This window comes from Scyliorhinus canicula, chromosome 14 (assembly GCF_902713615.1).
Source record: "Scyliorhinus canicula chromosome 14, sScyCan1.1, whole genome shotgun sequence".
Taxonomy (NCBI): Eukaryota; Metazoa; Chordata; class Chondrichthyes; order Carcharhiniformes; family Scyliorhinidae; genus Scyliorhinus; species Scyliorhinus canicula.
The window spans coordinates 49226897-49244647 of record NC_052159.1 but is presented as its reverse complement, the minus strand read 5'-3'; the positions used below and the strand labels follow the sequence as shown (position 1 = coordinate 49244647).

Here is a 17751-nt window from a genome sequence, read left to right as displayed (position 1 = left end):
GTATATTGTGGAAAGTTGTGGTCTCAGCACAGACCCCTGAGGCACACCACAAGTTACCAGCTGCCTCCTAAAAAAGACCCTTTTATCCCCACTCTCTATCTTCTGCCAGTCAGCCAATCCTCTATCCATGCCTGGATCTTACCCTTCACACCATGGGCTCTTAATTTATTTAAGTCTCCTGTGCGGCACCTTGTCAAAGGCCTTCTGGAAATATAAATAAATCGTGTCCACTGGTTCTCCTTTGTCTAACTTCCTTGTTTCCTCCTCAAAGAACTCTAACAGATTTGTCAGACACGACCTTCCTTTTACAAAGCAGTGCTGACTCAGTCCTATTTTACCATGCACTTCCAAGTACTTCGCGATCTCATCTTTAATAACAGACTCTAAAATCTCACCAATGACCGAAGTCAGGCTTACCGGCCTATAATTTCCCGTCTTCTGCCTCCCTCCCTTCTTAAACAGTGGTGTTACATTAGCCACTTTCCAGTCCTCTGGCACCCTTCCTGCCTCCAGTGATTCCTGAAAGATCACACCAATGCCTCCACAGTTTCCTCAGCTATCTCTTTTAGGACCTTGGCTGTAGTCCATCCGGTCCAGTGACTTATCCACCTTCAGAGCTTTCAGTTTCCCCAGAACGTTCTCCTTAGTGATGACCACTGCACTCACCTCTGCCCCCTGATTCTCCTGGAGCTCTGGCATCCCACTGGTGTCTTCCAACGTGAAGACTGATGCAAAGTAACTATTCAGTTCGTCTGTGTTTCCTATTATTACTTTTACAGCCACATTTTTCACTGGCCCAATGACTATTTTTGCCTCTCTTACCTTTTATATATTGAAAGAAACTCTTCCTATCTTCTTTTATATTACTAGCTAACTTGCACTCATATTTCATCTTCTCGCCCCTTATTGCTTTTTAGTTGTCCTCTGCTCGCTTTTATATGCTTCCCAATCCTCTGGCTTCCCACTAATCCTTGTCACTTTACATGCTTTTTCTTTTGCTTTTATGCTGTCCTTGACTTCCATCGTCAACCATGGATGCCTTGTCCTGCCCTTAACATGTAGCTGTAGTCCAGAAGCCAGTGTTGAGAGTAGTGAGGTATTGAGGAGGGTATCAAGGTCGCAGGAGTGTAGCGGCAGACAGAAAGGTGGGTTGAAGTGTGTCTACTTCAATGCAAGGAGCATCCGGAATAAGGTAGGTGAACTTGGAGCGTGGATTGGTCAAAGTTGGGACTACGATGTTGTGGCCATTACGGAGACATGGTTAGAACAGGGACAGGAATGGTTGTTGGAAGTTCTGGGGTATAGATGTTTCAGTAAGAGTTGGGAAGGTGGTAAAAGAGGTGGAGGAGTAGCATTGTTAATCAAGGATAGTTTAACGGCTGCAGAAAGGCAGTTCTAAGGGGATCGGCCTACTGAGATAATATGGGTCAAAGTTAGAAATAGGAAAGGAGTAGTCACATTGTTAGAAGTTTTCTACAGGCCCCCAAATAGTAATAGAGATGTGGAGGAAGAAATTGCAAAACAGATTATGGATAGGTGTGGAGGTCTCAGGGTAGTTGTCATGGGTGACTTTAACTTTCCAAATATTGATTGGAACCTCTATAGGTCGAACAGTTCGCATGGGGCAGTTTTTGTACAATATGTGGATAGGCCGACAAGAGGGGGGGCCACATTGGATTTGGTACTGGGTAATGAACCGGGCCAAGTGTTAGATTTGTTTGTGGGCGAGCACTTTGGAGATAGTGACCACAATTCGATGTCTTTCACTATTGCAATGGAGAGGGATAGGGCCATACGGCAGGGCAAGGTTTATAATTGGGGGAGGGGGTAATTATGATGCGATTAGGCAAGAATTAGGGAGCATAAGATGGGAACAGAAACTGTCAGGGAAAGGCTCAAATGAAAAGTGGAGCTTGTTCAAGCAACAAATACTGCATGTCCTTGATAGGTATGTCCCTGTCAGGCAGGGAGGAAATGGCCGTGTGAGGGAACCATGGTTCACAAAAGAGGTTGAATGTCTTGTCAAGAGGAAGAAGGAAGAGTATGTAAGGATGAGAAAACAAGGTTCAGTTGAGTTGCTTGAAGGTTACAAGGTAGCAAGGAATGAGCTAAAAAAGGGCTCAGGAGAGCTGGGAGGGGGCATGAGAAGTCCTTGACGGGTCAGATCAAGGAAAACCCAAAGGCTTTTTACTCTTATGTGAGAAATAAAAGAATGACCAGGGTGAGGGTAGGGCCGGTCAAGGACAGTAGTGGGAACTTGTGCATGGAGTCACAAGAAATAGGAGAGGCGTTGAATGAATACTTTTCTTCAGTGTTCACCAAGGAGAGGGGCCATGTTTTTGAGGATGAGAGTGTGATACAGATGGGGAGGCTGGAGGAGGTAGATGTTCTGTGGAAGGATGTATTCGCAATTTTGAAAAACCTGAGGGTCGACAAGTCCCCTAGGCCAGATGGGATATATCCAAGGATTCTTTGGAAGGCAAGGAATGAGATTGCAGAGCCTTTGGCTTTGATCTTTGGGTCATCACCGTCCACGGGGATAGTGCCAGAGGACTGGAGAGTGGCGAATGTTGTTCCTCTGTTCAAGAAAGGGAATAGTAATGACCCTGGTAATTATAGGCCAGTTAGTCTTAATTCGGTGGTCGGTAAGTTAATGTAAAAGGTCCTGAAGGATAGGATTTATGACCATTTGGAAAGATGCAGCTTAATCCGATATAGTCAACACTGATTTGAGAAGGGTAAGTCTTGCCTCACAAATTTGATTGAATTCTTTGAGGAGGCAACTAAGAGTGTAGATGAAGGTAGAGCAGTTGATGTCGTATGCATGGATTTTAGTAAGGCGTTTGATAAGGTTCCCCATGGTCGGCTCATGAAGAAAGTAAGGAGGTGTGGGACAGAGGGAAATTTGGCCAATTGGATAAGTAACTGGCTATCACACAGAAGACAGAGGGTGGTGGTGGATGGAAAATTTTCAGACTGGAGAGACCAGTTACCAGCGGTGTACCACAGGGATCAGTGCTGGGTCCTCTGCTATTTGTGATTTTTATCAATGACTTGGAGGAAGGGGCTGAAGGGCGAGTCAGTAAATTTGCTGATGACACCAAGATTGGTGGAGTAGTGGATGAGGTGGAGGGCTGTTGTAGGCTGCAAAGGGACATTGATAGGATGCAGAGCTGGGCCGAAAAATGGCAGATGGAGTTTAACCTTGATAAGTGCGAGGTGATTCATTTTGGTAGGACAAATTTGAATGCGGATTACAGGGTCAATGGCAGGGTTCTGAGGAATGTGGAGGAACAGAGAGATCTTGGGCGTCATGTCCACAGATCTCTGAAGGTTGCCACTCAAGTGGATAGAGCCGTGAAGAAGGCTTATAGTGTGTTAGCGTTTATTAACAGGGGGCTTGAGTTTTAGAGCTGCGGGATTATGCTGCAACTATACATGACCCTGGTGAGACCACATTTGGAGTATTGTGTGCAGTTCTGGTCACCTCATTATAGGAAGGATGTGGAAGCATTGGAAAGGGTGCAAAGGAGATTTACCAGGATGCTGCCTGGTTTGCAGGATACGTCTTATGAGGAAAGGTTGAGGGAGCTAGGGCTTTTCTCTTTGAAGCGGAGGAGGATGAGAAGCGACTTAATAGAGGTTTATAAGATGATGAGGGATAGATAGAGTGGGCGTTCAGAGACTATTTCCTTGGGTGGATGTAGCTGTTACAAGGGGGCATAACTATAAGATTCAGGGTGGAAGATATAGGAGGGATATCCGAGGTAGGTTCTTTACTCAGAGAGTGGTTAGGGTGAGGAATGGACTGCCTGCTGTGATAGAGGAGTCGGACACTTTCAAGCGGTTATTGGATAGGCACATGGAGCACACAAGAATGACAGGGAGTGGGATAGCGTGATCTTGGTTTTGGACAATGCGCGGCACAACATTGAGGGCCGAAGGGCCTGTTCTGTGCTGTACTGTTCTATGTTTCCTCCTCCTTGGGATGAATTTCTGCTGTGCCTCGCAAATAACCCCCCAAAACTCCTGCCATTGCTGTTCCCCTGTCTTCCCTGCGAGACTCCTTTTCCAATCAACTCTGCCAGCTCCTCCCTCATGTCTTTGTAGTTACCCTCCTTTAATTGTAATACCGGTACATCTGATTCCAGCCTCTCCCTCTCAAACTGCAGGGTAAATTCTATCATATTGTGATCACTGCTCCCAAGATCCCTAATCAAGTCTGCCTCATTATACATCACCAAATCCAGAATTGTCTGTTCGCTGGTGGGCTCTACCACAAACCGCTCCAAAAAAACCATCTGTTAAACATTCCACAAATTCCTTTTTTCGTGATCCACTACCAACCTGATCTTCCCAGTCCACGTGCATATTGAAGTCACCCATGATTATTGAGATATTGCCTTTTTTTACATGGTTTCTCTATGTCCTGATTTATTTTTGCCCCACATCCTAACTACTGCTAGGGGGCCTGTACATAACTCCCATCAGGGTCTTTTTACCTTTGCGCTTCCTCAACTCTACCCACAGAGATTCTATGTCTTCTGATCCTATATGGCTCCTTGCTATCGATTTAACTTCATTCCTTACTAGCACTGCAGCACCACCCCCTTTGCCCATCTGCCTGTCCTTTCGATAGGACACATATCCTTGTATATTTAGATCCCAGCCCTGATCCTCTTGCAGCCACGTCTCTGTGATGTCCACAACATTGTACCGGCCAATTTCAATGTGTGCAACAAGCTCATTACCATGTTCCGTATACTGCGTGCATTAAGGTGCACCCGCACAGGCGCCGGAATGTGGCGACATGGGGATTTTCACAGTAACTTCATTGCAGTGTTAATATAAACCTACTTGTGACAATAAAGATTATTATTTATTATAAATGGACTTCATTTTAGACAAAGGTACTCTACATTGGACCGAAAAAGAATAGAACGGGTACTTTTTGACTGGTGAGAAACAGTGGAATCCAAAGAGACTTGATAACATCTGTCCATGGATCAATAAGATATCATGAAAAGTTATAGGAACTAATAAAAAAAGCTAATAGAATGCTGGCCTTTTTATTTAGAGGACAAGAATTCAAGAAGATAGAAGTCATGCTCAACTTTCTGGTTAGACTGTCCCTGCAGCTCTATGAGAAGTTCCGTACGCTACGTTACAGGAAGGAGTTTTTTTCATTCTTTCATGGAATGTAAGAATCACTATCAAGTCAACCTATGTTGCTCATCCACATCCATAATTGCCCTTGAGAAGGTGGGAGTGAGCTGCCTTCTTGAAGCAGTGCAGTCCGTGTGGTGTAGGTACACCCTCAGTGCTGTAAGGGAGGGAGTTCCAGGATTTCCATCCAGCAACAATGATGTAGTTCCAAGTCAGGATTGTGTGTGACTTGGAGGGAAACTTCCAGATGGTGGAGTTCCCATGTATCTGAAGCCCATGTTCTTCTAGATGATAGTGGAATTGGAAGGTATTGTCTTGAAGAACCTTGCTGAATTCTTGCAGTGTATCTTGTAGATGGTACTCACTGCAGCCATTGTTCGTCGGTGATGAAGAGAGTGAATGTTCATGGATGGGGTGCTAAGCTGGTGGGTTGCTTTGTCCAGGATGGTGTCAAGATTCTTGAATATTGTTGGAACTGTACTCATTCAGACAAGTAGAAAATATTGTATCGCACTCCAGGCTTGATACCTTGCAGCTGCTGGACAGGCTCTGGTGAGTCAATAGGTGAATTAGTTGCTGCAGGATTCCTAGCCTCTGACCTGCACTTGTATTATTTATATGACAAGTCCAGTTTTGTTTCTGGTCAATGGCAAGCCCCCAGGAAATTGATCGTTGGGGATCCAGTGATGGCAATGCCATTGAATGTCCAGGGGCAATGGTTTGCTTCTCTCTTGTTGGAGGTGGTCATTTCCTGGAGTTGTGTGGCATCTTGTTGAAGCGGTTGAAGATGGTTGGGCCTGAGGCACTACCCTGAGGAACTTCCTCAGTGACATCCTGGAGTTGAGATGATTGATTTCCAACAACCACATCTATCTTTCTTTGTCCTAGCTATGACTTCAAATAGTGGAGAATTCCCCCCACCCCTGATTCCCATTGACACCAGTTTTACTCTGCTTCCTTGATGCCATTCTCAGTCAAATTCTGCTTTGATGCCAAGGGCAGTCACACTCATCTCACCTCTGGCATTCAGCTCTTTTTATTTCCATGTTTGAACAAAGGCGACAATGAGGTCAAGCTGAGGGATCCTGGGGGTACCTAAACTGAGCATCAGTGAGCAGGTTATTGCTGAGCAAGTGCCGCTTGATAGCACTTTTGATGACCCCTTTCATCACTTGATTGATGATAGAAAGTGGACTTAGTAATTGGTCGGGTTGGGATTGCTTAGTTCTGTCCATCGCTTGCTGCTTATGCTGTTTGGCATGCAAGTAGTCATGTGTTGTAGCTTCACCAGGTTGCTGCCTTATTTTGAGGTATGTCTGGTGCCTTTCTTGGCATTTTTCGGTCTGCCTAATGTTGCTCCTGGCGTACTCTCCTCCAGTCTTCATTGAACCAGGGTTAATCCCCTGGCTTGGTGGTGATGGTTGAGTGGGGTGTATGCTAGGCCATGAGGTTACAGACTGTGGTTGAATACAATTCTGCTGCTGCTGATGGCCCACAGCACCTCATGGAAGCCCAGTCTTGAGTTGATAGATATGTTCAAAAATTTTCCCATTTAGCATGGTGGCTGTGACATATAACACAACAAGGGTGTCCTCAATGTGAAGACGGGACTTGGTTTCCACAAAACATTGCTGTGGTCACTCCTACCAATACTGTTATGGACAGCAACTTCAGCAGGGAGATTGATGAGGATATGGAGGTTCTTCCCTCTTGGTTCCATCGCCTCCTGCCTCAGAGCCAGTCCAGCAGCGATGTCCTTTGGACCAGGGCAGCTCAGTCACTAGTCATGTCACTGAGCCACTTTTGGTGACGGACATTGAAATCCCTGAGCAAGAGTAGCTTTTGCTCCAATGCCACTCTCCATGCTTCCTCCAAGTGGTGTTTACATGGAGGAGTACTCATTTATTAGCTGGGTGGGGGGTGTGATGGTATATGGTGATAAGCAGGGGATTTCCTTGCCTAGGTTTGACATGATGCTATGAAACCTCAATGGAGTCCAGAGTCAGTGTTGGGCACTCCCAGGTCAGCTCCTTCCTGACTGTTTATCACTGTTCTGCTGCCATCCTGCTGGGTACGTTCTGCCAGTGGAACTGGGCATACCCAGGTACGATGATGGTGGTGTCTGGGATAATATCTGAAGGGTGTGATTCTGTGAATATAACTATGCCAGGCTGTTGTTTGTTTGATTAGTAAGGAGGTGATATAAAGAGGAATTGATAGGGTAGATGAAAGTGAACTGTTTTTCCTGGCTGGGGAGTGAAGGGCACAGGGGGGGGGGGGGGGGGGGGGGGAATGATACATTCATCATAACCCTTAATCCCTTTACTGTTCAAAAATCTATTTATCTTTGCCTTAACAACATCGAACGAGGTAGCCTCAACTGGTTCACTGGGCAGGGAGTTCCAAGATTTACAACACTTTGGGTGAAGACGTTCGTCCTCAACTCGGTCCTAAATCTGCTCCCCCTTATTTTGAGGCTATGCCCCCTAGTTCGAGTTTCACCTGCAGTGGAAACAACATCCCTGCTTCTACTTTAACTATTCCTTTCATAATTTTATGTTTCTATCAGATCCCCCGAATATTCTTCTAAATTCGATTGAGTATAGTCCCAATCTCTCATAAGCCAATCCTATCAACTCCGAAATCAACCCAGTGAATGTCCTCTGCACCCCTCCAGTGCCAGTACATCCTTTCTCAAGTAAGGAAACCAAAACTATACACTATACTCCAGGTGTGGTCTCACCAGCACCCTATGCAGCTGCAACATAACCTCCCTGTTTTTAAACTCCATCCCTCTAGCAATGAAGGACAACATTCCATTTGCCCTCTTCATTACCTGCTGTATCTGCAAACTAACTTTTTGCAATTCATGCACAAGGACACCCAGGTCCCTCTACACCGCAGCATGCTGCTATTTTTTAACTATTTAAATATTAGTCCACTTTGCTGTTATTCTTACCAAAATGCATGACCTCGCATTTGTACTCCCTTGCCCACTCACTTAAACTATCTATATCCGCCTGCAGACTTTGTGTCCTCTGCACACTTTACTCCCCCAGTGTCATCTACGAACTTTGACACACTACACTTGGTCCCCAACTCCAAATTATCTACGTAAATTGTAAACCATTGCGGTCCCAAAACTGATCCCTGAGGTACACTACTTGCCACAGATCGCCACTCTTTGCTTTTGGTTTATCCCTACTCTTTGCTTTTGGTTAGTTAACCAATCCTCTATCCATGCTAATATATTACCCGTAACGCCAAGCACCCTTATCTTATGGAATAGCCTTTTGTGCGCCACTTTGTCGAATGCCTTCTGGAAATCTAGATACACCACATCCACCGGTTCCCTGTTGTCCACTGCACTCATAATGTCCTCAAATTTCAATAAATTAATTAAACATGACCTGCCTTACATGAATCATGCTGTGTCTGCCCAATGGGACAATTTCTATCCAGATGTCTCGCTATTTCTTCCTTGATTATAGATTAAAGCATTTTCCCCACTACAGAAGTTAAGCTAACTGGCCTATAGTTACCCACCTTTTTTCTACCTCCTTTTTTAAACAATGGCATCGCATTTGCTGTTTCCAAACTACCAGGACCACCCCAGAGTCCAGCGAATTTTGGTAAATTACCACAAGCACATTTGCTATTTCCTCTGCCATCTCTCTTATTACCCTGGGCCAGGAGACTTGTCTACTTTTAGCCCCATTAGCTTGCCCAACACTACCTCCTTAGTGATAATCGTTTTTAGATTCTCACCTGCCATTGCCTCCTTGCCATCAATTATTGGCATGCTAATTGTGTCTTCCATTGTGATGATCAACGCAAAATGCCTGTTCAATGCCTCTGCCATTTCCTCATTTCCCATTATTAAATCCCCCTTCTCATCCTCTAAAGGACTAATGTTTACCTTAGCCACTCCTTTTGTTTTATATATTTGTAGAAACTTTTGCTATCTGTTTTTATATGCTGAGGTAGTTTACTCACGTACCCTCTTTCTTTTCTTATTGCTTTTTTCATGACTTTCTGTTGACATTTAAAGATATCCCACCCTTCTAGTTTCCCACTAATCTTTGCCATTTTGTATGCATTTTTCCCCAATTTGATACTCTCCTTCATTTCCTTAGATCTCCCTGGCTGATTAGCCCTTTTCCTACAGTCCTTCCACTTCACTGGTATACACTTTTGCTGAGTACTGGAAAAATCGCTTTAAATGTCCTCCACTATTCCTCAATTGTCCCACTATAAAGTTTATGCTCCCAGTCTACCTTTGCTAACTCCTCCGTCATCCCATTGTAGTTTCCCTTATTTAAGCACAAGACACTGGTATTGGATTTTACCTTCTCACCCTCCATCTGTACTTCAAATTCAGCCATACTGTGATCGCTCCTTCCGAGAGGATCCCTAACCACGAGATCATTAATTATTCCTGTTTCATTACACAGGACCAGATCTAGGATAGCTTGCTCCCTCGTAGGTTCCATTACACACTGTTCGAGGAAGCTGTCGTGGATATATTCTATGAACTCCTCCTCGAGGCTGCCTTGACCGACCTGGTTTGACCAATCGACATATAGATTAAAATCCTCCATGATAACTGCCATACCATTTTTACATGCATCAGTTATTTCTTTGTTTACTGCCTGCTCGACCGTGATGTTATTATTTGGTGACCTATAGACTATGTCTATCAGCGACATTTTCTCCTTATTTCTAATTTCCACCCAAATGGATCATCCTTTTTCTCCATAATACCTATATCATCATTTTCATTTTCATTTCATCTTCACTACCGCCCTAATATCATCCTTGAAAATATCAGAGCTACACCTCCTCCCTTACTTTTCTGCTTGTCCTTTTGAATAGTTTGATACCCCTGGATATTTAACTCCCAGTTGTGACCACCCTGCAACCATGTCTCTGGAATGGCCCTAAAACATACTCTTACGATGATTTGTGCCGTCAACTCATTTACCTTATTCCGAATGCTACAAGCATTCTGGTAAAGTGCCCTAATGCTATTTTCTTTTACCTTCTTTTTAAATTTTAACACCTCCATTAATAACATCTCCTGAGTTCTTCTTCCCTTTAACCTTTTCATAATTTTCCCTGCAGTTGAACCTTCCTCCCCAGATGCTCACCTGCTGCTTTGCTTCTCATTAATTATTATACTTCCCATAGTTTCACCCATCCCTTCTGTCATTGCCCTCTGTCTCCTACAGCTAAGCCAATTTTGAATCCACCTTATCGCATTACCCTGTATTCCATGTGCATTTGCCTTCTTTATAAGTCTCCCATGTGGGACTTTGTCAAGGCTTTGCTGAAATCCATATAAACTACATCAACTGCACTACGTTCATCTATACACCTGGTCACATGCTCAAAAAATTCAATCAAATTTGGAGGCATGACCTCCCTCTGACGAAGCCATGCAAACTATTCCTGATCAAACCTTGCTTCTCCAAGTGGAGGTGGATTCTCTCCAGAATTTTCTCCAATAGTTTCCCTATCACTGACATAAGACTCACTGGTCTGTAGTTCCCTGGCTTATCTCTTCAACCTTTCTTGAATAGTGGGACCACATTAGCTGTTCTTCAGCCCTCTGGCACCTCCCCTGAGGCCAGAGACAAATTAAAAATTTGGGTCAGCCCCTGAAACTTCCTACCTCACTTCCCTCACTGAGACACAATTATCCGGACCTGGAGATTTATTCACTTTTAAGCCTGACAGCACCTCCAATACCTTGTCACTCCCTATGTCAATTTGCTAAAGAACCTCACAATCTCTCTCCCCGAGTTCTATAACTACCTCCTCATTATCTTGAGTGAAGACAGATTTGAAGTATTCGTTCAACACCCTGCCAATGTCCTCTGGTCCACCCACAGATTTCCCTGTTGGTCCCTAATGGGCCCTGGTTATCCTCTTCCCATTTAGATATTTATAGAATACCTTGGGATTTTCCCTACTTTTACCAGCTTTTTCAAAACCCCTCTTTGCACTCCTTATTACTTTCTTAAACTCCATCATGCACTTTCTGTGCTCCACTCGTGCCTCCATTGAATTGCTCCCCCTGTACTTGCTAAAAGCCTCTTTTCCTTCTCATCATAGTCTGAATGTCTCTTTGCTTATTACTCCTTCCTATTACCCGAGAGGAAACATGTTGGCCCAGTATCCTCCCCGTTTCCTTTGTGAATGCTCCCCCCACTGCTGTTCTGTAGATTTCCCCACAAGTAACTCTTTCCTCTCTTTCCCCCAGCTTCATTTTAGGGACATGTAATGCTTCAAGTTCTGAACATCAAGTTCTGAATTGGTAGAGATGATTATATCTGAAAAGTGAGCTGGTTAAGTAATTAAGAAGGAAGAATGCAAAAAGCTTTGTGGAAAAGGCCAGGGAATTTGGATTGTTTTGGAGAATTCCAGGTGAACAATAAGTACAATTGGGCTTTTTTTTTTTGATTCTCTTGGAAACAGCCTGCTGAATTTGGGCCATTGACCATTTAAAAACGTCCTATCTTAAACTGAGTTTTTTCAAGGAAATTAAAGGGATTCAAGCTCTGCCACAATAATTTTGATGGGTGCAAGAGAAATATGCTGGACACCACATGTACATTTTCTTAAATCTGGCTACCCGAAAACCAGCGATGTCTGAAAACCAGACATAATCAAAATTCCTTCGAGGCAGCTTATAAATATTTTTAGACAAGTAATATAACTTAGCTGCATGCTTGGCTAGATGATAAATTGGGGTGGTGATGTGCCGTCTAGTTGTCGGCTTCAGGTGCTTGCCCTTTCCCATGGTCTGAGTGGCCCTTGTTCCGATTTGACTTAACCTGGCCCAAACCACTTGACTTGAACAACTCAATCCGAAATCCAGCTTAGACTCAGTCCTGAGGTTGCTGGTTTTGAGACACTGTACCTATATAAAATTGAGGATGGGGAGTGCAAATGAAGCTATTAATAATACTCTAGATTGTGAGGATGAATTTGAATTGAAGGACCTATTAACTCTTGATACAATGAAAATGTACATTTTCAGTTGTCACAATTCTAATGCAGTATATTTTGTTTCACAGTTGCTGCGGGAGTTGAAACACCCAAACGTCATTGCTCTCCAGAAAGTATTTCTGTCACATGCAGACAGGAAAGTATGGCTTTTGTTTGACTATGCTGAACATGACCTCTGGGTAAGGTCTACCTTTCTGGACTGCTTAGTACTTTGTGCAACTCTGCTTAATGTCACTGCTTATGCCACCAGTTAGCTTAACTTGAAATGTTTGTGTTTTAACATCTATTTCCAAAACTTGTGCCATGGATCTATTTGGTACAGTAATTGTGGTATCAAATTGAGTAATCATATGACATATTGTAAGACATGGAATAGCTGAAAAGTAAGTACCTAAACTTTGAACAAGTTGCTTCCACGCTATTTCATGTGGGCTTTGATACTGCTAGTCCCTAATAAAATAAAGAAATGGCAATTACTTGTCTTTAGACTTGCTCAGCTGATTGGCTGAGCAAAGTTTAATTTTTTTCTGTTCTTCAGTTCTGCCTGTCCCCTAAAAATGAACCAATGAGATGACTACAAATTGTCACTTTCACTGTTTTGCAGGGAAATATGTTCACAAAAAAATGTTATCCTGCTCTTTTCAGTTGTGAGTTGAGTGAAACCTTGTATTATACATACTATTCAGTTAGCATACAAAGTTTATTTTCAAATGTTGGCGAGATGATTCTCAACTCGACGTACTCAGTAATTGTTCAATGGGCACACTGAAACAATATACTGCACTTTCCACAATATAAGCATTCTATATGTTAATCAATTCTATTATGGTAGATTTTATTCATCAGGTCGAGTGTCACGTATTTAAAAGAGGAGTATTAAGAACTGACCTGAGACCAGCAGAAGTAAAATTATTGGGGGTGGTCTACTAATTTTCATGAATGCCACCTTTTTTTTTTACACAGTATCTCTTGAGTTACTTTGAAAACATTTCAAAACTGAAAGCTATGCTTTTTAAACAAGCTGCATTTCTTATGTCAACTGAATTGTGTGTTGACGAGACAGCCCATGTCAACTGAGCTATGACTAAGATTGTAGAAATGAAGAAAGACTATTCAACCCTTCCCGCTCCATCTTCCGAGTTCTTTCTTTGGCTATACTGTAGAGATTGAATGAACAGTAGAGATATGTAGATGCAATAGAGGTATGCGTGTATATCTTTCAAAATTCACATTAAAATCCAGCCTTATGCTCTTTGCTGAATCAGCTTAATTCTACTAACCATAAAGTTTTAACTGTAGTACTTGCAAGTCTACTTTTACATTGATTGTCAAAGTTAAGTTCTTTAAAAAAATAATCAAGTAATTTTCTGAGTTGATAATTAGCTCTCATTTTTCCTGCCTTATTTTTAATGTGTTGTCTGTGTGCAATTTATTTATCCTGGTCATTGTTTCAAAATGAAACTAACCACTGTTAATTGTAATTGCTGTATGGAATTCAGTATTTCCTATCATCAATTATCTAATCTGCTTTTCATCTCTAAGGGTAGCCACTTACAAACATCAGTGTATTTCTGTGCAGCATTTTATTCAGTAACTACCTGAGAGTTGACTAGTTCAATTAGTTGTAATTATGAGCCACATTTGGAACAATAAGTGCCTATTTGAGTTGCCCTTATTTTTTAATAAATCTAATTGTATATTGTGTCAATTATGTAATTTTCAAAATAAATATGATAAATATTCATTCTAACATTTTCCCGCTTATTTACTTTCAAAGCATTGCCATTTCGCTGTTCAAAAGGAATGCCTCATCGGCTCTTCAGGCAGCCTTATACGTCGATTCAAGAAACTCAAGTCTTATTGATTATACTATAGCATTCTTAACTGGTTGAATGTTAATTTTATGTCAGTTAAATTTGGTTAAGCTTCTGACCAATTAATTCAGTACGTTCCTTCAACCGCTTGCGCATTGTATATTGAATGTTTAACGCAAAAAGCATTTTTGGATAGGGCTTGAAATGAGACAGGCAGATGAGGAATCCTTTTTGCTGTGTACATATTTTGAGGGAAAATGCACCATTTGTATTTTGAAGTTCGCGATCAGGCTGGAAAAGGTAAGATATGTTCAGAGTATGCCAGTACACAGCCAAGTAAATACTCTGGAATATCACTAGTAATATGGTCTAAATCTCTCACTTTTCAATTTTTTAATTTCCCAATAAATGTTTTTATTTTTCCTTTTTCAGCACATAATCAAATTTCACAGAGCTTCTAAAGCAAACAAGAAACCAGTGCAATTACCTCGAGGGATGGTGAAGTCCCTATTGTATCAGATTCTAGATGGCATTCACTATCTGCATGCTAACTGGGTGTTACACAGGGATCTGGTAAGTCATTTACTGAGGATATGTGAAATGAATTGCTATGCTTAACACGTTAATAGAGAGGGGGTGCGGGGGATATGGAGAAAGATAATTTTATCACTCGTTGCTTTGGTGACAGATAGGCATCTTAACTGAAATTGCACAACAGGGGGATTAGTTGGAGTACATGTTGAATAACAGGTGTTGGAATATGTTTCCTTTTGTGACTTGGCATAAAAATATTTACAGTTTTATCAAAATCTGAGTGAATTATATCCACCCCACCCCCAAGCTACTTTTTCTTATTTCACAATCATTTAGTTTTCAGCACATTTCATTGCGTTGCTGCATATAGAAATATACGCAGGAATTGAGGAAATATTGTCCTGAGGCGTAATTCATTTTATAAGACCTCATTCGAAAAGGAAGTGGGTCTACGGGGTGCATTTTCTGTTCAAAGCATGCTCCCCTCAATCCTAACCTAATATTTAACATTGCGACTTTAAAAAAAGTAACAATGTTTTTACATTTTGGGTTCTGCCATTTTCGGTTGTGCTACCTCCTCAGCAATCTTTAAAAAAATTTTTTTAAAATAAATTTAGAGTACAAAATAAATTTTTTCCAATTATCGGCAATTTAGCATAACCAATCCACCTACCCTGCACATCTTTGGGTTGTGGGGGCGAAACCCATGCAAACATGGGGAGAATGTGCAAACTCCACACGGACAGTGACCCAGAGCCAGGATCGAACCTGGGAGCTTGGTGCCACGAGGCAGCAGTGCTAACCACTGCACCACCATGCTGCCCTTCTCAGCAATCTGATGATAAATTAGAAGGAGTTGCCATTTGGGTCCTTGCAAGACTTTGTTCATCTCAAAGGGAGCCAACATTTCAGGTAGCTAATTTTCTGGGGTTGGTTTACAAGATTGGCTTCTCAGTAAAATGTAAGTTCTGGCTGCCATTGAGATTAATTGTTTTGTCCAAAATCTAAATGATCTCCCATGTTGTGTAGAGTGGTTAGGAGGAAGTTCACCTTTCTATAAATGTATAAGCTCTTCCGACTTGGATACCCGTCAGATATTACACCATGCATCTCTTTTGTATTGTACTCCGTAATAAAAACAAAACATCGCAGCCTATTTGCACATTAATGAGTTTCACGCAAGTTCTTTGTTTCCCCCTGTTGATTTCTTCTTGCCCATGACCTCATATGATGATTTCCCTTTTAGTAAATTTCCATCATGCCTGGACTTGCCTTTGATTATGAGCAACTTCCAGTCTGTGTAACACAATTGATTAATTTGTTGCAAGAGTAACTTTTGAATCTTCTTCCCATCTTCTATGTTTCAATGTATGGGTAGAGAGAGAAAAACATACCTTATTTTTGTATATGCCACAAATAAATGCAACCTGCCTGATTTCAATAATTTCTTGTGGCAGTGCTCATGTGCCCTTCAGAGAATCTCTTTATATTAATGACTTTGAACCTGTATCAGCAAAGCAACATGTCACAATCTACTGGTGGATTAAGTAAGTGTGTGACTTACTTGGGATTTTGTCAAGTGAATATTTGGTACTGCACAGCTGAAGATAATTAATCCTCTATTGTAATAGAAATCTTGACTGCTGAGTGTTCAATTTGTGGTTCCTGTTGAGCCTCAAATTCAAAGTAGGATTTTCTGATTTGTTGGATGTCTAATTGATTGTTTCCTGCTTTTGCCTTCCCTTCATTGCTATTGCCGTAGAACATGAATAACCTAGTCCAGGGGTTAAGGGCACTTTTACCACACAAGTGATAAATAGATAAAGCTCCACTTATACATGCATAATTGGAGCAGTAGGGGACAGGAAGATGAGCACCCAGTATGGCAGAACACTGTTTCCATGCTGTCATTCATGTGTTTTGCTGCATTTACGGAATGTTTTGTCAGTTTTCCTTTTTGCAAGTGCCTTGCTGAGACAATGAGTTGGTGTGCTGTCATTTCACTTTTGTGGCCTGTACCTAAATGTAACCTGGGCTAATAATAACAAATTTATTTTCCTTGACTGCAAGGATTCTATGTATTTTGGCTGTTTCAACTCCATTCAAGTTCCACAACAAGGAAGTGCCTACAATTCAAAATTAATTTGCAATTTTGGTTGTACTGCAAGAAAACAGAAAGCATTATATTGGTGCAGAGGAGATTTATCAGGATGCTGCCTGGACTGGAGGGCATGTCTTATGAAGAAAGGTTGAGGGAACTAGGATTTTTCTCACTGGAGCGAAGAAGGAAGAGAGGTGACTTGATAGAGGTGTACAAGGCGATGAGAGGCATGGATAGAGTGGATAGCCAGAGACTTTTCCCCAGGGTGGAAATTGCTGTCACGAGGGGACATAATAATAATAATCGTTTATTGTCACAAGTAGGCTTCAATGAAGTTACTGTGAAAAACCCTAGTCGCCACATTCCGGCACCTGTTCAGAGGCCGGTACGGGAATTGAACCCGCGCTGCTGGCCTTGCTCTGCATCACAAGCCAACTGTTTAACCCACTGTGCTAAACCAGCCCCTATGAGTTGGTATGCTGTTAAGGTGATTGGAGGAAGACATAGTGGCGATGCTAGAGATAGGCTCTTTACACAGCGAGTGGTGGGTGTGTGGAATGCACTGCCAGCTGAGGTGATGGAGTCAGAGACATTAGGGACTCTTGGACAGGCATATGGACAGCCATGATTTTAAGGGGTGTCGGTTAGGTTGAACTCAGATTAGGATAAATGGTCGGTACAACATTGTGGGCCGAAGGGCCTGTACTGTGCTGTACTGTTCGATGTTCTGTTGGTGTTTAAATATATGTTCTTCCGAATCAAGAGTTGAAGTAGATTTGTTGAGGAAGAGTTACATTAACGATGGTCTAGATGCTGATATCGTGTGCTAAAAGTGAATAAATGTTTGTGTTCTCTGTGCTGCACCAAGACTAAAATTATCTCAGAAAAAACTTGTTAACTGACAAAGATATACGTTTCACCCTTACTTAACTCTCTGAATTTGGGAGAACATGGCACTTTTAATGGCATTTAATAATGACGTATGGCAAGTTCCAGTTTTTGTTCACTTTATCAATTCAAAATCTACTTTTGAATCTTAATCACTTCATTGTCTTCATTTACATATTGCTGGTTGGATTAATCTCTAATTAAGATGACGAATCTTTTAAAATATCCCTTCCA

General features: G+C 42.0%; 1 protein-coding gene across 3 annotated transcripts in view; it reads left to right on the top strand.

The window, feature by feature from the left end:
* The window catches only part of cdk8 (cyclin-dependent kinase 8), a 174152-nt gene that overhangs the window by 55009 nt on the left and 101392 nt on the right, over positions 1 to 17751 (top strand). For 2 of the 3 annotated variants that reach the window (XM_038817911.1, XM_038817910.1), the window contains exons 3-4: positions 12249 to 12359; positions 14427 to 14567. The exons of the other annotated variant lie outside the window; for it this stretch is intronic. In XM_038817911.1, coding sequence (XP_038673839.1) covers positions 12249 to 12359; positions 14427 to 14567 — 252 coding nt within the window. The remainder of the gene's footprint in view (positions 1 to 12248; positions 12360 to 14426; positions 14568 to 17751) is intronic. 3 annotated transcript variants of the gene reach the window in all.